The following is a 20927-nucleotide window of genomic DNA, read 5'->3' as shown; positions in this document are numbered from 1 at the left end:
TAATAAACGTGTTTGCTTTGTTATTTATTTGGTTTTTATTTGATGTTATTATTAAGCGTCAACATGCTGGTGTAAAATTAATTTATGTGATTTGTGTAAATTGTGTCTATATTTTATACTGGTATAATTTTGGTTTATTGTAACTGGTGTATAAATCTCTAGATACTTTTTATTGAATTATTTAATTTTTTGACTAATGAAAAAACATTTTATCAACAAGGTACAACGAAAATATCAAAAATACTGCGATTTCATGAGAAGAACGGTGTGTAGTAAAGCTCTCCCTGCAGGATTTGGATTTTTCCAATTTGCTTAATAATTTTATATTTTTCTTTAGAGTATTCTATTTTAGAATATGTTTTTTCATTTAGAATTTCCGTCAATATTGCTCAATGGCGCTCATTCAGCTTGTATTTTTAATAATATATTATGTACATTCTATAATAAATTCCCGTTTTTCCATAATGTTTATGTTGTTTTTCCTTGCTATTTTGAAAATTATTTGAAATTTGAAATTTTTACCTCCCGAATGCATCAACTAGATTCACTTTCCCATCAAACAAGATACTGTTGAAAAAAATCAAAGCAGTTTTACTGCCCTAAATGGCGATGACAGACACAAAATAAAAGAATAACACACATCTTATATTATTATCTTATCAAACTTAATATTCAACTTAATCGTTGTTTTATTCTATTCACATTTCGTAAATCTACTTGCTAGTTGCTAGTAGCCAGTAGTTAAAATAGTTTTACTTCCTTTCGAATATTACTATATTAGCTATACACTAACATTTAAACTGTTTTAATGTTTGATGTACAATATGAACATAATAATATGTTGATTAATTGAATCCAGTAGACGCGTAGTCTAAAATCTTATAATTATAAATATACAACAATTCATTTTTTACTCAGTGGTTATTTATGATATAACTAATAATATAAGTTCTTATTTGTTTTTAAAATAATTAAATTAAACTAAATATTGTAAATAGGTAGCTACATAATTTTTTAAAACATTTCTTTATTATTTATTTTATAAAATTCTAGAAATACTGACGTTTATTAAAAATATATTTATTAATTATTAATTAATATATTATAATATATATATATATATATATATAAAAATGGAGACAAAAATGTATAACAATTCATCAATCGAGAACGGCTGGTCCGATTTGGCTCAAATTTTTTTAAAATTGTTCGTAACTGCCAGAAGAAAGTTTTTACGAAATAAAATGTTAGGAAAATCCACCAAAAAGGTAGGAAATCTCAAATCTGTATGTCAAAAATACAACAGTGGCGCAACAGTGCATTATATTATATTGGTTGCTATTGGTTAATCGGGCACGTTTGTTGATTTCATATAATATAAAAATGAATCGCAGAATGTGTTGCTAAGCGCAATAATTCTACTGTACGTGTGTTGTGACAGAACTCCTAAATGGTTAGACCGATTTGAATGAATTTTTTTGTATGCGTTTGCGTTTATTCATCTGATTTTAGTACGGTTAGGTTAGGTTAGGATTTTGTATTAATTGATTATATCAATCCACCATAGGTAGAATACGACAAACTTGGTATAACTTTGATACTTTAGAGTTAAATCATACACAAACGTACATACAGTACGGGGTCTACGATCTACCGCAGGTAGATTGCCTACCCGATAATGTACTGCTGCAAATCAGAATTTTTATTCCGGGCAACGGAAAAGTTAAGATTAATTTTGAAACCATACACCGAATATTAAATAACGAATTGAACAAAGTTTGAGTCACATAATATAGTTGGTAAACTTAATTGGCAACGAAGTGTACGGGTTCAGCTAGTATAATATAATATACAGTTATTATTTATTATTTCGTGTAAAGCAACCTTATATATAAATATGACTAGGATAAAATTAATTTTAAATTAAAACTAACATCTATGAGTCGGTAACATTAAATAAATAAATAAATAAACACGAATAAAATAAATAATAGTAATAAATAAATAAACAATAACAATAATATACAATGTTTATTGTTAATTATTTTGCGTTATAAATATTATTTAAAAAAAAAATGTAAATATATAATAGAAAATGTAGTGTCCGATGTCGTGACCTATACTATTTGCTAAAAATTATACGAAGGTAGGACGTAGGTATTTACTCAACCCATCTGAAGTGGCTTTTTAAAACTAGTCTTTCACGTCTGTAAATTCATTGATCTAATATTCGTATTGTGCATGGTATAGTTCTTAATTAACAAAGGGGTAGAGTAGGTAACCGTTCTGTAGTCTAGTAGCCTTATGTAGCCTTGAAGGTGTGATGTGTACATCGTAACTGAGTCTTAAGTTAATGTAATGTACCTATGTGTTAATTTGGATTAAATGATAAATCATTGCATACAAAAAAAATTCCGATCTGTCGGCCTATTTTACTATTAGTAATAATAGTACACTAATACGGTATAAGGGTTGAATAATTTTTTTCCGAAAATATTGCATTTGAAGGTCTTCGTGGATAATATTTACGAATAACAACTTAATAATTAAATTCGTTATTCTTCGTTTAAAGCCCAAGAATTTTTATCGACATTAAAAAATATAAAACACACTTTTTTGTAAAATCAATATACATTCACCAGAATCTAAAAATGTAATTTAATAATTTAAAATGTTGACAAACTTTATAAATAATAAAAAATAATCTTATATTAACTACCTACTCAAAATAATTTTATTCATCAGTTTTTTTTTAAATCTTGTATTTTTATCTATAATAATATGTAGGTTATATCTAGGTATTTGTGTCTTATGTCCATTATTATTATTATTATTATTTATTATGCTTATGTACTCACACATGATTGTATAAACTATAGTAATAATAAGCATTTCAAAAATGTCTTCTTCGTAATAAGAGAATTCAACAATGAACCAATCGTGTGATGTACATGTATATATATGCGTTTGTATTATGAGAATTGTAATTGCATAATAAAATATTAAGTCCTCATAGATGACACAAATTTCGCTCTAGATCATACGCATAATGCCATAATACATCATACACGGTAAGTAGTTAGTAGTTTGTTATGGAGTAGTACCTATATATAGTGTAGCTAATAGATCCGACGAGTATCACGCTATGCTGGTTGTGAACAGTCGGATTGTAGACACCTTCACTAGTGGTGCAGTGTTTACGCGGTAACGGTGTTCATTTTATATTACTAGGGAATACGATTTATTTACGATTTTCGTATTTTTCATTTTTTATTTTCTCCTGCTTAGTGTATTTTATTTGTTTAATTTTAAATGTAAATCCTGATCAGACTTCACCATGACTTGTTCGGACAAGGGATATACTAGGATTAATATCCTTTCTACGTGCAGTAGATCGGTAGAAACTGCTAAACACAAACGAATTTTTATTTCTAAAAGGTAATCATTAATTTTTTAATAATTTTTTTAATAAAATTAACATTATATTTTTAAACAGTCATTAGAATGGTTTTTAATTATATGTAAGCAGCAGGTATAGAAATGTGTTTGTAAAAAATTCGTGATTCTTAATAACGTTATTTCTTTGATTTTTATTTCATTATTATATTATAGTACACTGTGGACTTTACTATTTATTATTACTTATTTATTAAACGGCAATAAAGACGATATATATAGGTAGGTAATTTAAAAATTGTGAACATTAAAATCTGTTGTAGGAAGTGGAAACCTATTATATATTTACATCGGTTATAAAATATAAACACTTCAATTAGTATTAGGTTTTAACAAGGATTCATAAAATAAGTTTTTAATATACCCACTATTTGTATTTATAGAGTTTTATTACGCATGAGTAAATCATTTGACACTTAACTTAATTCACCGAGAGTAAGTTCAAAACGGCATTTAAAGGATAATATTGGTTGAACTGCTTTAATTGTATCAAGATTTTACACAACATATATTCCATATAATTTAAGACTTATGTTATAGTCATAAACTCATAACCGTAAGAGTAACATCGGCAATTTTTTTTTATCGGGAAGAGGGCTTTATTTTAAGTCTGTAGGTATTTGATTTAGGTACTTAACGTCTAAGATAAATGTTTATTTTATTATATAAAACTCATTGAACGTAACTTGATAGGTTATCTTCTATGAAAATATTCTGCTTTCTACTTTGTGTGGGTTTTTCACTAAGCATACTCATCACCATTTTCGTTTAATATGAACATGTATCCAAATTCTGGTTTTTGAAGTTTTAAAGTAAACTTAATAGGATCATAGGTAGGTATATATTTTTAAATAGATATAGGTACTTAGATTGTATATATCTACCGTTTATGAAATCTAGTGGTACAAAGATGTTTTTTCTAATTAGAACAAAACTTTTTTACAGTACCAACCTCGTACCTACATTTTTTACTACAATTTAGTATTTAAATGTATTAAAAAATCTGAACAAGAAGTTATTAAAATCTAAAAAATAAAAACTACGGATAATATACCGTCATTAAAAATGGTTTTACGAAAAATATCAAATATTTATAATATTAAACATAGTACTTACTTATTAAACTCAGATATTTTTTTACAAACTATAAAATGCAAATAAATTACTATTAATTATTATAATTTAAAAATCATTATATCTTACAAACCTATTATTGTGGACCTATTATATTTAGTACACGAAGTTAAATAACACAAAAACTGCTTAATCGAATTTTGATTTTAGATACATTAACATTTAAAAAAAGTCATCTCCTTAAGAGCTTACAAAAAAACTAAAATTCTCATTTGAAAAAAAAATTGAATAAGCATAAATTAGTCATATTTTTTCATTACTTATTTGTTTAAATCCAAATTCCTACAAATCGATAATGATAATGCCTTTTCGATAATAATTATGTTTATAATTATCAGACACAAAATATTAAGGGATCATTGCCCTATTTAACTTTTAGAGGGGCGATGACCTACTCAACTCCTCTTCCCCTCTTCCACTCATAACCCCTATGGCCTATAGTTATTATAGTAGTAGCTTAATTTAAGGAAAACTAGTATCTGGTTCATTAATTTTCTTCAATTTTCTTGTAAAATTCTGCAGTGATAAAATGAACTATATGCATTTTGATAGAAAAAAAATTAAAATGTTGTATACCTAGTTATTATTGTTATCCTAAAAATATAACCTAATGCCTTGGCTCTTTATTACTACCTTCTTAACTGTGCTACTTATGACAAAATATGTATGATGTTCATAATATGATGTAAATATATGCATTGTTTATTTTGAACAAAACTGTGTGTTCACTATATTATGTTTGTTATTCAAATAACATGTTATGTTTAAAAAAAAAACATGTTTAGTATAAACATATTATATACCAGTTTCATTAATGTTTATTATTGGTCATTGATGTCCCGTTGAGAAATTAAAAAAGGGATGAAGCAATTTTTAAGTTTAAGAACATTTTAATAATATGCTCTGTCATTTGCATGCTGGGTCCGAGGATTTTTTTTTTATGTAACCTTACTGTGTTTTAACCATGAGTTTTGAGTTCATAAATAACACAACAAAGTGTTCAATAGGATAAAATGTTTTTGTTTTCAGAACCAGCGAACTTGTTGCGCTCATGGCAATTTCGTCAACTTTATTTTTATTCTTACACACCAGGGATCTGCATACGCGACTTAGATCATTACAATCAGTTACGAATTCTGCATCAACTTCAGGTAAATTGTAGATTTTGTAAAAAATAAATAATCTAAATCGGTATTTATTATTATTTAATAATGCACAAATTATATACAGTTATATTCAATTTATATTCCTATGGTCGGTTAGAGTTAATATAATATCGTTACCTCGATATTCTTTAGATTTATATAATATTTGAGTTACACACTTATACCTATTGCGATATTATTTAGATTTAATTAATATTTGAGTTACTAATTCATCAATCATTGATGTAAACTATCGTAATATAGAGCAATAATATTAGTATTATTTTTTTGGAAATCACTTTAAACTTGGCAGATTGTATAAAATCAAATTCAACGATTATTTGTAAGCAAAGTCGTATTATTGCATACAATCCAGAAAATAATGAATTTGATCTGGTGACTGGTAAATTAAAGAACACAATTCATGTTGTCCGTTATGGATGACAATGCATTAAGAATGATTAAGCTTTTTTTTTTTAATAATTCCAGCTTAACAGATTTTATAAAATAATAAATAATTGTTTTAAAACACATTTGTCGTTGGTATATACGAGTATACAAATTAAAGTGGTTTATAAGCTGCGAATTAAGCAATATTATTCTGAAATTATTATTATACTATAGAAATGTTTATTTTTTAAACTCTTAAACGTCTATAAGATATGTATGATTTAAATAGTTTTTGTATTTTTATTTATAGTAGTACACGACCATCATTTTTACTAAAATAGTATTGTAAAATTATTATTAATTTTCATGCATAGGTGTATAATTTTATTTAATATTTAACTAAGCATTTTATAAGATTGGGTAAATAAGATTTCAGATTTAAAGTGACCAATAATTAAGTTCTGCGTTGAAGGTAAATTCAAAATTATTAAATGTCACTAAGTTGTTTTTTTTTTTAACTTTGCCGTGTACATGGTAAATATTTTGTTAAATTTAAAAAAATAGTTGTAAAAACAAAAATGTAGGTATCAGAAATATCGCCGCTTTGAAAATATTTTTAAATAATTATTTCAGGACAGACGGTGGGGCCACCCATAAGCTAAAATTCTCACTTAATTAAGCACCTAAATGGTCTTTTACAATTTAATTTTTAAATAAAATTATATATATATTATATATATATAAATATAGTTATAATATATATATTTACGTAGTAATTGTAATGAGTAACAAATGCTCATAGTAATATTATATTAAACCTGGGTACCTACATGGATTCTTTGCTCCAGACAATATTGTATTTTTATTTAGTCTATATTATATCGTATGGATTATAAATTATAATTTATAAATAGTAAATATGTATGAGTTTAAACTTTAAAGGTACCTAGATTAGTTTTATTTTTAATTCATGGTAGTTTTTTTTTAAATTTTAAGTTTAAACATTTTTCTTGATTTAATATAACTAAAACGTGTTAACTATTAAAATAAATATTGCATCCAATTATGTTAATCAATGTTTATTTTATTTAAAAATTATAATTTAAATGAATTTATTTAATTGCATTTTTTGAAATTTGAAATTATTATCATAATAAGTTATTATAAATTATTTATTTTGCACAACAAGCTTTTGTTCTCGTTTTTACTTTTGAGGTGGCTACAGTGACTCACCATTTATCTATAGAGAGTATGTATACAAAAATACATTAAGCAATACGTTCACGTACGACGGACTAGCCTGACAAAAGATGACCGTTTTTGTTCTGTTTCCACTGGTCGACTGACCATCATTAGTCGCTATCGTTGTTTTTAAAGAAGTAATGTTACAAATAAATGTGCATGCACATCTTTATGGAACGGACACTATATGCCCCATGCCCTACATTAAAACGACACGACATTTCATTATTTAAAAACTTTATTTTTGCTCCCGCCGCCTATTCAAAAATGAGATTAAAAAACCAACTATACTTTCTCTTTTGTAATCTTACCACGGGTGCAAGAATATAATAGTGTAATTAAAAATATAATAATAACTAATTGCTACAAGTGACTTTTTTTGGGAAAAATTGTGTATTATTTTCACTATAACTTCACAAGTTATTTATACTTATTCTGTATTATACATTTGTACTTAAGTTAAGTAATTTAACTTTTAGGAAAATGCCAAAATCTTTGTTAAAAAATCAATGTAGGCTAACCGTTCCGTTGTACGATTTACGAATACATATATGCAGACTGCAGAGTGCGAATTTTACTGTATCTCAAGTTCCGTGAACTAAAAGAATCTTGTATACCTATCTAATTTTTATGTCACCGTAGATGTCATGGTTGGATTAAGCATTAGGTTTTATTATGGTTTTAAGTTTGGTAATAAACCAAAATGTATTATATACAAAAATAAGAATTTTTACAATGTAGGCATAAATTAAAAATGTACATTTTATTGGGTTCTTTAGGTAATTCGGTAATTGTATTAGTAAAATTAAATACGTAAACTTAGTATAACTGTGAATATAGCCAATATGTAGTAGGTGTACCTATAATACATTAATACATTATTATAGGTATTATGTGAACTATTAGAACTCATTTAGGTTTATACGTACCTACTATATTATAGGTATATGGTAATTACCGTGCTACACCTATAAGTAGGTATATGGCTGTATAAATAATACATACTATCTGTACCTATATAAATATTCCATTTTTCAACTTTAAAATTAGTAAAAACTGCTTTTGTCTTATATAGTAGGTATAGATAGGTATAGTTGCATTTTTAGAATATTTTATATAAATAATAATTTTCAGGTTCAATACCTAAATACATTTGTTCAACATTTTATTTGAAATTTTAAAATAATTATTTTAATTAGCTAACTGAACAATTTTACTTTTCTTGATAATAATAATGTTTAATGGACCTTCTAGCACTTGTTCACGTGACCATAATCTCTGTCTCATCTAAAATCTAAAATTTATGAATTTAAGAAGCAAACAATTATTTCTCTACTGTTAAATAATTTTTCATATTAGTAAAATTAACTTATTTAATAACTTCTACTAGAATATTAAAGAAGAATCTTTCATCTTTCATTGTTTTTAATAAATAAATATAATACAACTACACAAATTATATACACCACACTATAATATAAATAAAATATAGTTTATTTATGTACCTATAAGGTATTGCATGTCCTAACCATAGTACGAGTATAGTCTACCTACCATATGTTTGGTTAACAACTTAAATTTAATTTTTAGATTCTGCAGTGAAAGCATATTCATTTTAAGTCATTCACTTTTATGTTAATATATAATAGGCAAAGATGAAAAATGAACCATGCTTTCATTTGTAATATATTAACGCAAACCTTGTAAAAAATCGAACATATTTCCGAAAATCGCTGAGAGAAAGTGAACGAATATTGCCATTGACCTTTACCTTTGACACGATAATGCCTCAAGGTAAAATTCAATATTCGTATTTTTGTACTTATTATAATATTATTATATATTATTGACTCCAAATTAGGTATTTACGAAACTTGACCGATGATGTACCTATCGTTTAGATACATCTGTTCTCAATAATGGACAGCTGATCAAAGAAAACATGCTTTATAATTATATACACGTATATACCTACTAATAATAATATAATAAAGCCTATCATTATGTTATTATCAAATTCAATTATATGATATTTGATTAATCAAAACATCATGTATTCATGTAAATAGACATTCAATGAGAAAAAAAATACTTAGGAATAATCGATTTTATAAAATTAACGATAAACCTCCAAAAAATATATAATGGCTATTGGCTTTATTGTTTTTAAAAATAACTATAAACATATTTAGTTTCTTATTTTCTAAATTTAATAGTTATGAATTCATAATGTATACAACTAATTTAATAATCTTTAAAACAAAAATCAATGCTACTAATAAAAATATATTAAGAAGGTATACCTAAATTGAACAAAAATTAATTAATTATACCTAATGGCTAATATTAATTTTTCAATGCTGCCATACCCATAATATTATATTATATAATTAATTAACGATTAAAAGCAGGAAAACAAGACGCGTAAAAAATATTTAGTTTACATTTGTAAATTAAATTATTACTCATCTTATATATTATATATATTGTCCCAACTCCCTATAACATTTTACATTTTTTTTATAGTGGTATATTCAAGATTAAATCTAATGAAAGCATTTACATTCACTCTTTCTAAACTCAATGTAATGACCGTTTCGAAATAATAGCCCGGATTGTACACTTACCTATATTGTATATACACAAATGTTTATAATATGTACATCGTTTCCTCTCTCTACCTATCTGAACTGAACCATTGAGTTGCTTACGTAGCCAAGTGGTCTACTCGAATTTGACGTTAAGATTATACCCATAACCTATTATGCTGTCATACCGTCACGTTTGAACAATACGATATTTAGTAGTAGTACTGTGATATATATATATACTACAAGAACATTATTAAAAAGAGTATTTGTTTTGTAGCTGAGAGAACAGTTTGCAACATAATATTTCCATAAAATATACATGCCAATTGGCTAGAAATTTCAAATTAGAGATATATAAATAATTATAAAAGTAAGTACTCTAACTATTGTTTTGAAGTAACTAACTGGCTACCTATGTCATATACATATTGTAGACACTAGTATAATACTATAATATAGTGTATACTACGATATGGCGTGATGCATAATATATCAATGTATTATGATTTATGGTACCAAGTATTCGAGAATTTTCAATCTTTATAATTTCAAATTAAATAATATAGGTAGGTACAACAAAAATTCTAAATTGTATGCCTATAGCTACCTACATTCTAAAATACTTGTTTAGTGTATTTTTATGTTACATACATTTGTAATACTTAATTTTTCCGATATCAAACACTATAAATAATAATTCTCTCTTCAACATATATAGTTTCTTGTAGCACGTATTTAATACCTGTTTTGTCAAAGGCACTATTCTGATATTAAATATATATTCAACTACCTAGCCACGATAAAAGAATATAGTTTTACGATTTCACTGACTTTCATGCACTGCTTTGCAATCTTCAGATTGTAAAATCAGTTTTGGATTTGAACTATTTCTATAAAATAATTACTGAATTGACAATGTTTTTAATCAATTGTTGACGTATTCTCAAGTAATTGATTTATTTTATAACCTAACTCATGACTGCATCTAATAAAATAATATTATCAATTTGTTTAATTTTTTATGTGGAAAAAGATTAAATACTGAATTGAATGAAAAAATCAGAACATACGAGAAATGTACAGTTTTAATCTGCTGTTAAGTACCTACCTAATATTTCCTATTAACCATATTGAAAAAGCAACGCAATGCTCTGCTTATAGTAATAATGTAAGCCTTATTATTGTACTTGTATAGGAATTATAAAAATGAATGAGTCATTACAATTTATTTACAAACGTTCAAGATTGAATTGCCTATATAATTTTTATTTTTGTTTATTTTTTATTGTTATAGTGTGAAATCAAAACATGTATTGTGTACATTTGATAGATTTTCTTTTAAGTTACATAGGTATTGTAGTATATTATCTAATGATTGTATATACAATACACTATATAATATATATATATATATATATAGGTAATACACTATATATAGTTAGGTGTTTCGTGTACGCTTGTATCTATGTAATATCATGTCAATCGCATTGGAATTTGCTGAGTTTTACTTTTTCGTAGCTATACATAAAATAATCACTGTTCAATAATTAATAAATTATAAATGCATAAGTAATATTATTCAATTTAGTTACATCTTTATGATAAAATTACTGTAACTTGTATATTATCTATAAGAAGAAGAGTTTGAACCACAAAGAGTTTAAACTAAAAAATACATTTATTTATTTCGTCTGAAGTGTAAAATTAGATTTTCAAGCCTCCCATTTTTCTAACAAAATTAAAAGTTAAATTGTTTAATTTCACTAACTCCGTTAATGATTTGATTCATACATATATCATAATATTTAACTTCACTGCATTATCATATTTTTTTTTTTGACAGAAAAAAATAAAGAGTTTAGTTTCTAATACATTATATTTTAATTTTTAACAATGTCCATGACAAATTATATTCGTCCTTGATGTATACAATTATATCTAGCTACTTTATAGTATGGTCAAATCACATATAGATGTTTATTTACAAATATCATATGAGAAATTAAATTGGCCGTAAAGGATACATAATTTTGTTAATACCTAAGAGTACCTAACTAATTTTAATAATGAGAACAAAAACGTCAATTTTGGTCACATTGTGTTTGTAAATTCCCTGTTTCAGCTGACCTCTGATATAAAAAATAATAACTAATAAGTTTGCCGTACCTAACCTTTTTTCAAAGATTTAATTTATATTTTATAATATTTTATCAAATATATTGTTGATATAATGTTGATTTATAAAGAATAATGTAGGTACCTATATTGGACACATTGTTAATTGTTTATATTTTTGGCTAGACTCTTTTATATGTATCAGTGTCTTGCATATTATATACTGTTTCAAACTTCAATGATATTAAATTAAATAAATAAATGTTATTTCGTACATCTACTACATTTTTTAAATAATTTACCATGATCATGCATAAGGCATAACTCATATATTATATGCATTGAAATATTGAATATAACAGTAAGAAACGGTAGTTTTGACATTATAGTTCTACGTTATGAATTAACTATAAATTAGTAATTACTAGGTACTAGGTAGGTGGGTAGCACTTTTAATCTAGTATTGAGTAACAGGACATACCTACAATTTTATACATATTATTATATAGGTATAGGTACTCGTATATAGTATATAAATTAATAATTATGATATAGACATAGTATTGATAAATGATAATATTATAACTTATAAGATATACAATATCTATAATATTTTTTTTCCTATGGTAAAATTCCGCCACGTGAGGATGAACCATTTGCACAATACTACCTCCAGGCCCCAAGCTTTTAATTTTAATATTTAAAGTATTGATATTGATAATTATCACTTTACTTGTTTTATACAGTTAAAATACACCACTTACTAAACATACATTTTGTTCTTTTTTTATAAGCATATTAAATTTAAGTAGTAAAAGTACTTAGGTGCGCAGTACGTATTTACTTACAAAAATGGCTATCGTAATAAGAAAAAAATAGATAAGTAATAGTATACTATACCTTATACCTATATTGAAATTCTATAAAGTATAAACTATATTGTACTGATTCAAAAATGGAGGAAAAATAGATAGATTTTGAAGTAGACTTACTTATTTCTGCCACTATAGCGGTATTTCATATTATTAACTCAAATCGGAGTTTGATTCTATAGGTCCATTCAAAGATATTTCACGGTATAACCTGAATCCGTTTAGATCCAAATATCCAATAAATACCGTAAAAATATTTATCATATAATTAATTTAATTATTGAATAGGAACTACCTGGTTTTTAAGGAAAATATTTTTAAGTTGTATACTGCAGTCACTCATATGGAAATAACCGTCGGAGACTTATAAAAAAATGTGATGATGTGTTATTTTAATTTAATTCAACTTAATTGTCGAATAAAATGTCATTAATGAGTAATACGTTTTTGGGCCTCCACACGAGAATACTCAGTGAGGCCCAGTATTCTTGTCTTGAGAAATAAATTAATAATAATAATAATAAGTAATAGTAATAGTAATGAGTAAATGGGTTATTTCTTAATCAATAATCATGGAACCTCAAAGCTTTTGTTTTATCTCTTTCTAACTCACGTAAGTATACGCAGTATATTATACTATCGTGATATATTTATAAAAATGTCACTAAACAATTTAATAAACATGCATTCGAAAATTTAAAATTATGTATAGCTTTGATAGGATTAGGCTAATAAATATAATTTAATGTACCTATTTTGTACTAGGGATGATGAGATCCTACCCATGGGTAGTAGGACTTATAGTGGTTGTCAAATACACCATGCTTGGATGCGCTGACAATTTAATTACAGGTATCACGGTAATTGTCAATTTGGAACATTTAGGCCGACGATGTTGTTATCGTTGTTCTTATTCCTATAACTAGTAGTTTGGAAAACACGTAATTCTGTATAGACCTTAATAATTTTAATGTAGCACGAAATTATGGTACATGTGTATATCTAGTTGTATATTAAATGAGAAAAGTAGTAAAAAATAATATGCAATTGTTATGGCAAAAATGAATTATATTATTATAATAGTAATATAACATTCGTACATCAATCTCAATTGTATGAATTTCACGGTTTCGTAAGAATTAAAATCAAACTCACGTATATAACGGGATGTTAAAATGTTTGGACTTATTTGTGGTGTACTCGTCGTATACATAAAACAGGAATATAATAACATGCATTAGAATAGTTGATACATGTTTCTTACAAAATAATATTAAACAAGTGTATATTTATTTTTCTAGGTGATTCTACTGCGATGGAGAACGATATCGATAATTTTATCCAACATGACCAGGTAAAAATGTGTCTCGATAAAATATAGAGGTCATAACTCATAAGAGTATATTATTTATAGGTGTAGAAGTATATTAAAATATCTAATTACTGACGGATATTTATCCAAATTAATTTAAAAATAGTACAACATAGTCGAAAGTTAAAAATTAAAATTGAAAACCCGGAAGAGCTTTCTTGTAAAACGTACCCAGTCAAAAATATAGACGTAATTAACAAATAAATATGTATGTCTTAAACCTAATCGTTGTTAAACAGATAGATGTATTGTCTAATCATTCACAAAATAAATCTATCTTGTATATACGTTAGCAAACTAATTTCCACGCTGTCTTCATGGGAATAAAAGTAAAGTTGATAGTATTAGTGCTTATAACTTATAACTTTCTAAACGTCACAATGAATCAGCACCAGTAGATTATGTGAATTGATTTGGTTTTAAATTTTAACCCAGACCAAAGTATTGTAGGTTTTATTGTTTACTCCTTATGTTTTTACTTTATTTTAAATATTTCTGTTTTAAACCATAATAAATTGTTTAAAATACCTATAATATAGGTCCTATATAGGTACAAGTAATCAACTAAACATAACTAAATTGTTTACGATCGTTCGATACTTTGATTTGTAAATCTTAACATAATCACTTTGCCTACATTTGCGCTTCTGACTTATTATTAAATCATTCCTCAATAATAGAAAACTTGATATCCAGCTAGGGTATTCCAAGGAAGTATCTAGTTCTCATAGAGTCATACGCTGTATATTCGTCACGCACACGACTTTACTAGATGCATATTAGCAAGACGGTAATTTTCGACTCAAACAATGACCTCCAGTAAAATTACTGAAAAAAATTAATCACACTTAACTCTTAAGCCAAATTGCTGCGTGGGAAATAAATAAGGACAAATCCACTCAAATGATTTCCCGCTTCAGGCTTCAATCGTATAGGTAATGAGTGTCCACCTGTTCAATAAAATAACAACTCTACTCGCTAATTAAATCATTAACGAAATACTTAGGTATATAACCCCTGAAAAAAGATTAACTTTGTCTCGCTTTTCAAAACGAATACGTAATCAAGTCAATACTCACATTCACCTATACATCATGTAACATGTTCTGTCTTCAGAATGAAAATTAGCGCAATATACAAATCCATAATCAGTCATTCTGTTTGGGCGTATCACGTACGAGGATCAAATATTATGTGTATCTGTCAAACCTTGGACATCATACAAGCTTTCTAAACAATTATCTATTAAGACTTATTATTACTAGTGTTTCATATGTGTAACAATAATGTCTTTGTCCGAATCCCTTCACTTATTATAGGTACCATTTCGATAAATTAACTAAAAAAAGCTCATTATTAATATTTCACATAGAGCTGTTAAAATACTTTAATAAATATATACAACTAACATATAATATATTGTGTCTTCTAACTACTCACCTAAATATTTTCTGCTATATCTAAAAATTAATTCGTAAGTAGATTTATAAAAAAAATCTTTGTTTGGTAACGACTGTCGTCTGTCAGTGATGCGGTATATTGTATGGTTTCCTTTCAAACGACTCGTCATTAAAATTTTTAATTAGTTACATACTTATTATGCTATTAGGTATTACTTACAGTTAATATTTTGACGGATTAAGTATACGATTTAGTATAAATAGATAGATACTTTTATTTTGAAATATTTAAATAAACGTTACCTACTTATTATAACTTCTAACAGTTATAAGTAATATAAATTAATAATAATTTATAATTAATATTTTATGTTAGTTCCTATTTTTGTGTAATCATGCAGTTACAAAAAAAATATTTTTGTGAAATTTAAATTAATTAATAGTCTAGTACCCAAAGAGAAAATTTAAAGAAATCTTACTTTTGTTACTAGGAAAAAAACCATATTTTTACGGAAATGAACAAGAACAAGACTTTTATAAATGAACCAAACTCGTCTCTATCTAAAACACATTGAATTAGAGACTGCCGTAAAAAATACACCGTGAAAATGATGTATTGATTTTAGTAAAATTACTGAACATTCAGTACTTTCGTTCATTTTTTTTTATGTCTCGTTATAATAGGTACCTTCGTAAACCTATTCATTAAATTAATTTTCTATTATAAAGTTATCGAGACAAAGAAATATTAATTAAATACCTACATTCAAGCATGTAATTTGCATTTAAGCTTCTATTCAAGCTATATATTTTGAAATTATATAAAAATGTAAATAATATTTACAGTCAAATTCAGTATTGTACATTTTATGTGTACAATATACCTGCATAGAATATATTTTATGATTTTCGTGAAATATATTGTATACGCATTACGCACCATTCATATACAGCCATATGAGTAGGTATAGACTATTGGACTGAACAGTCAATATACATTTATATAATATAATATACATAGACATTTTTTCAAATATTTTTTTTTATAAGTCATTTACAATATATATACAATAATAATATCTATTTGTTCAGAAGTTGGAAGCATATTCTCTGAACAACACGGGTCATGCAAAAAAAGAGTTGATATTTTTCAACCGAGTGCCTAAAGTGGGCAGTCAAACATTCATGGAGATATTGAGATTGCTGTCTCTGAGAAATCAGTTTGTATTCTACCAAGATCATGTGCAAAGGGTCGAAACCATTCGTCTGGCTGAAACAGAACAGGTGAATATTGTTCTCACGTACATGAATATTATATGCCTACATAATAATAATAATAATAATTTAATAAACGTTTGTGTTTATAAAAATGACATGAAAATTATGAAATTCCCTTTTATAATATTAACTGGGGCACAACGTTGACTACCAAAAATCGTGACTAATTTTGTTTTAATTACTACATCCTCTGAAAAAAAAATAATATGTACACGATACTTTTGTGTTCTTATAAAAGAATCCTATTTACTATTTGTATTATTCATTGTTTCATTTACAACATGTAAATACCTACTATTATATACCATACAATTATATTTATTTCGATACGTGTAATAAAAATAATAAATGGAGCAGATACCTTCATCATATTAATATTATAAAATCGCTGTACGCCTATATTTATAATATGTAAAGAAATTAAGGTTATTACTTAGGTATATATAAGGTTATATTTATCAATAATAATAATAAAAAAAATATGTTTTTATTTATATTTTTTTTTTGTAATTGCAAATTGAGTACACTATCACGTAAAGGAAATTAAAATAAAAATAATTATCAAATATTAATAAAAATAAAAAATATAGTTTAAAAACATTTTTCTTTGAATAATGAATAATGATTAGGTACTCGTTCAATTATGAATAATTTAAAATGTAAATCATCTTTAAAATTAATAAGAACCATTAAAATATGTTTGTTAAATGCTGGCGTGTATCCAAAAGTGATAAAGGGTTAGTTACAATAAATTATTTATAATATATATTTATATCTAGAAAGAAACGTGGATTTTATTAATTATAATATATTTTATTATATATTATAACCTAACCTAACCTAATCTAACCTAACCTACCTAATGAATTTAATAAGTAGTAAGTACATATTTATAATTTTATATTGGTAAAAAATAGAAAATAAATAATTATATTATCATCAACATAATCCAATTATTATAAGACAAATTTTCAAACTTAATTTTTCTTGATATTTTGTACATATTAAACACTGCTTAGTGCTATTTTAGTTAAATATTTTAGACCCTTTAATCATGCACCTACCATAGTACCATGGTTTTTCAAATGTGTTATAAATTTATAACGAAGAAAAATTGTTATTTTTATTGTATTTTGAGTTGTGACTTGTTATATTACAGTACTGTATTTATCGGTGTTGCAACAAACAGTAATTTGTAACATCATTTACTAAGGAAAAAGAAGTTCAAAAATTTAAAACTATTGAGCTATTCATTCGCGGAGAAAAATGATCCCTCTTGTATACATATGCCAATTTTAATTAATAATAACAATACATGAGATAATAAATGATATATACTAGAACACACTTGAAATTACAAAAAAAAAACTTGGAACATCTTAAGTTTTAAATTAAATGCATTCGAATATTCTTTTTAGATACCTATTGGTTATTTATCATTTTTTTATTTATTCATATGTTTATAAATTGTGTGTACCTACTTAAAACAATGATAAGAATATAAAATTGACAATTATATATTTATACATGATAATATTGGCGTTATCGTACATAAAAAACGTATTGTGTATTTCAAAATATTTGGGAAGCGTCATGTAGACAAATATACATAGATACATTTTGAATTTATCTTATAAAATAACCAAAAAAATAATGTGGTGTATTTTAATTGTTAATCGTAAACGCAATTAAAATAATACGTATATTCAACACTTTTGTGTCTTGACTTCATGTAAGAATTAAGAAGTAAGAAGACCTAATCATACACAATTTCCCAACATAAAATACAAGATTCTCATTAAACAAAATATAATTACATATTATCTACTACTTACTTACCTACACTGGGTACTGTAGAAATGAGTACTATAGAAATTAGGTTTAATTACAGTGCATAATTTGAACTCATTAGGTAGCCATCGTAATAAAACTTTTATATACCGGCTATTTAATTTTATTTGGAAAATTTACCTACTTATCAGTTACAACAGTCCACATTGAACATAGCTTATACACATCATTTCTTCTTTAAAAATGTAAATATTTAGAGAGAAAAATTCTAATTTAGAATTTAAATGCATAATAGGTTTATACAATTATACTGTTATCTAATTAAGTATTTAGGTGTATATTATATAGGTACTTTATAATATATACGAGTATGAATATTATGGGAAGAAGAGTGTGGTATTATATTGAGCATATTATTATATCTAAAATATGAAACGTTTTAGATACCTACTTGCTATTATAGTTAACGGTTGTAATATTTTATTTAAATAATAAAAAGATCTTCCAAATTTAGAACTTGTAAATTGTTATTGTAGTCGAATAAAAAATATTTTATTGTTCAGTTGAACTACTACAATTGTACTTATAGGCACCAAAGAAATATTATTGCGAAAATTACACTGAATTGCGTTTCAAATAATCTTATAAAAATATAACCAATTTCAATGTTATAAACGGTTAGTTGGTTATTTTTTAGTGGATGTGGTACACTGCAGATTTGTCATCTTTTGCTATTCTGCCTATCACACGCGTGACATAACTAATTCACGTTCCGCATAATCAAAATTGTTGATTCTAGGTTAATAGTAAGGTAAATTGACCTTTTCGTCTAATTTAAAGATGATGACTGAAAATATTTTCTGTGATATACTGTCGTTTTATTCGACACCTCAAATTCAACGAAAAATATGTAAGTATTAATTATAAAATTTGTAATATTTTTATTTCTTTTAAAAATGAAGAATCGTTTTAATCTGAAGATAAATTATTACACAGATTACAGTTAATTTTCTTATTTATAAACTCTTTAATTGGTCAATTTATTCGAATATTAACCTAGAACCCATCTAACCTAACCAGTAACCACCCACTACTCTTGATTTGGTTGTGCGGAATGTGAATGTATGTCTCATAAATATATAATATTAGTATGATGTACAAAAAACAAATCAGTGTAAAAGCGTCCTCTTTGCCCGACTCACATGTCTGTATAACCATAATATATTATAGGCAGGTCGTAGGTAGGTACCTATTTTCTGGCTAGACAGTATAGACGTTTATTTTAGTGGCCACCCACTACCTATTTTTATGATGTAATTTGATTAGTTTTGTATAGTAGTTTCACTTAGTGTAATAGTAAAGTAGGTAATATATGCGAAATTATCAATATGTATAAACCGGTGTCACCGAGTTTTCCAATTTTGTGTGACAAAATGGTGGGGATCACGTAGGAACCAACTAATAACCATTAAAAAATGCCTAATATAATTTGGATGTTATCCAAGATTAGTGTTTTATTTTATTTTATTTCTTAACGCCAAGCATTATATCTCTATGAGTAAAAAATATCATTTTATAACATAACGGCGTACTATATACGTCTATACTGATTTGTGGAGGAGGTCTCAATTGAGTTCTGAATGTTCTAATTTCCAATTTTATTTACATTACTAGTAGGTACATAGTACAGTATTCGATGTATCCTTGTATCATACAGTTTTAAAATAATTGGGAAATTTGTAATTAATTTTTATATTATATGATATTTTAATTGTATTTAGGAATTTTTCACTAACTATAACCCGTAATAGTCCATAGTCATGTACCATAATATATTATATATCTTAATTTTAAAGAATAAAATATAATAAGCATTGGTGTAACTAGGGGGGTGCACAGGGGACTTGTGCACCCCCAAAATAAAAAATACTTAATCTATAACATTTTGATTATTTTGAAGTAAAAATTATCATAAAATACAAAAAAGCTGTACCTTAGAGTATATTGAGGAATATAATAAGTGATTACTAGTGAGTACTTCACTAATTCACTATTATGTTCCAACCATAGACCTATAAACTAAGTTTAATAAAAACTTAGTTTATAGGTCTACGGGTTTCACATTCCCCTTCTATAACAGT

At 25.8% G+C, this 20927-nt stretch overlaps 1 protein-coding gene across 1 annotated transcript in view; it reads left to right on the top strand.

The window, feature by feature from the left end:
• The first annotated feature begins 3146 nt into the window (after window positions 1-3146).
• Window positions 3147-20927, top strand: part of LOC100167683 (heparan sulfate 2-O-sulfotransferase pipe) — a 30193-nt gene continuing 12412 nt past the window's right edge. Inside the window, exons 1-4 of the mRNA XM_001950513.4 lie at window positions 3147-3438; window positions 5620-5741; window positions 14247-14299; window positions 16810-17001. Of these exons, the coding sequence (XP_001950548.2) occupies window positions 3338-3438; window positions 5620-5741; window positions 14247-14299; window positions 16810-17001 (468 nt within the window). The 5' untranslated portion in view covers window positions 3147-3337. The remainder of the gene's footprint in view (window positions 3439-5619; window positions 5742-14246; window positions 14300-16809; window positions 17002-20927) is intronic.

Source organism: Acyrthosiphon pisum, chromosome A2, assembly GCF_005508785.2.
Source record: "Acyrthosiphon pisum isolate AL4f chromosome A2, pea_aphid_22Mar2018_4r6ur, whole genome shotgun sequence".
Taxonomy (NCBI): Eukaryota; Metazoa; Arthropoda; class Insecta; order Hemiptera; family Aphididae; genus Acyrthosiphon; species Acyrthosiphon pisum.
This window is presented reverse-complemented; position numbering and strand designations above follow the sequence as displayed.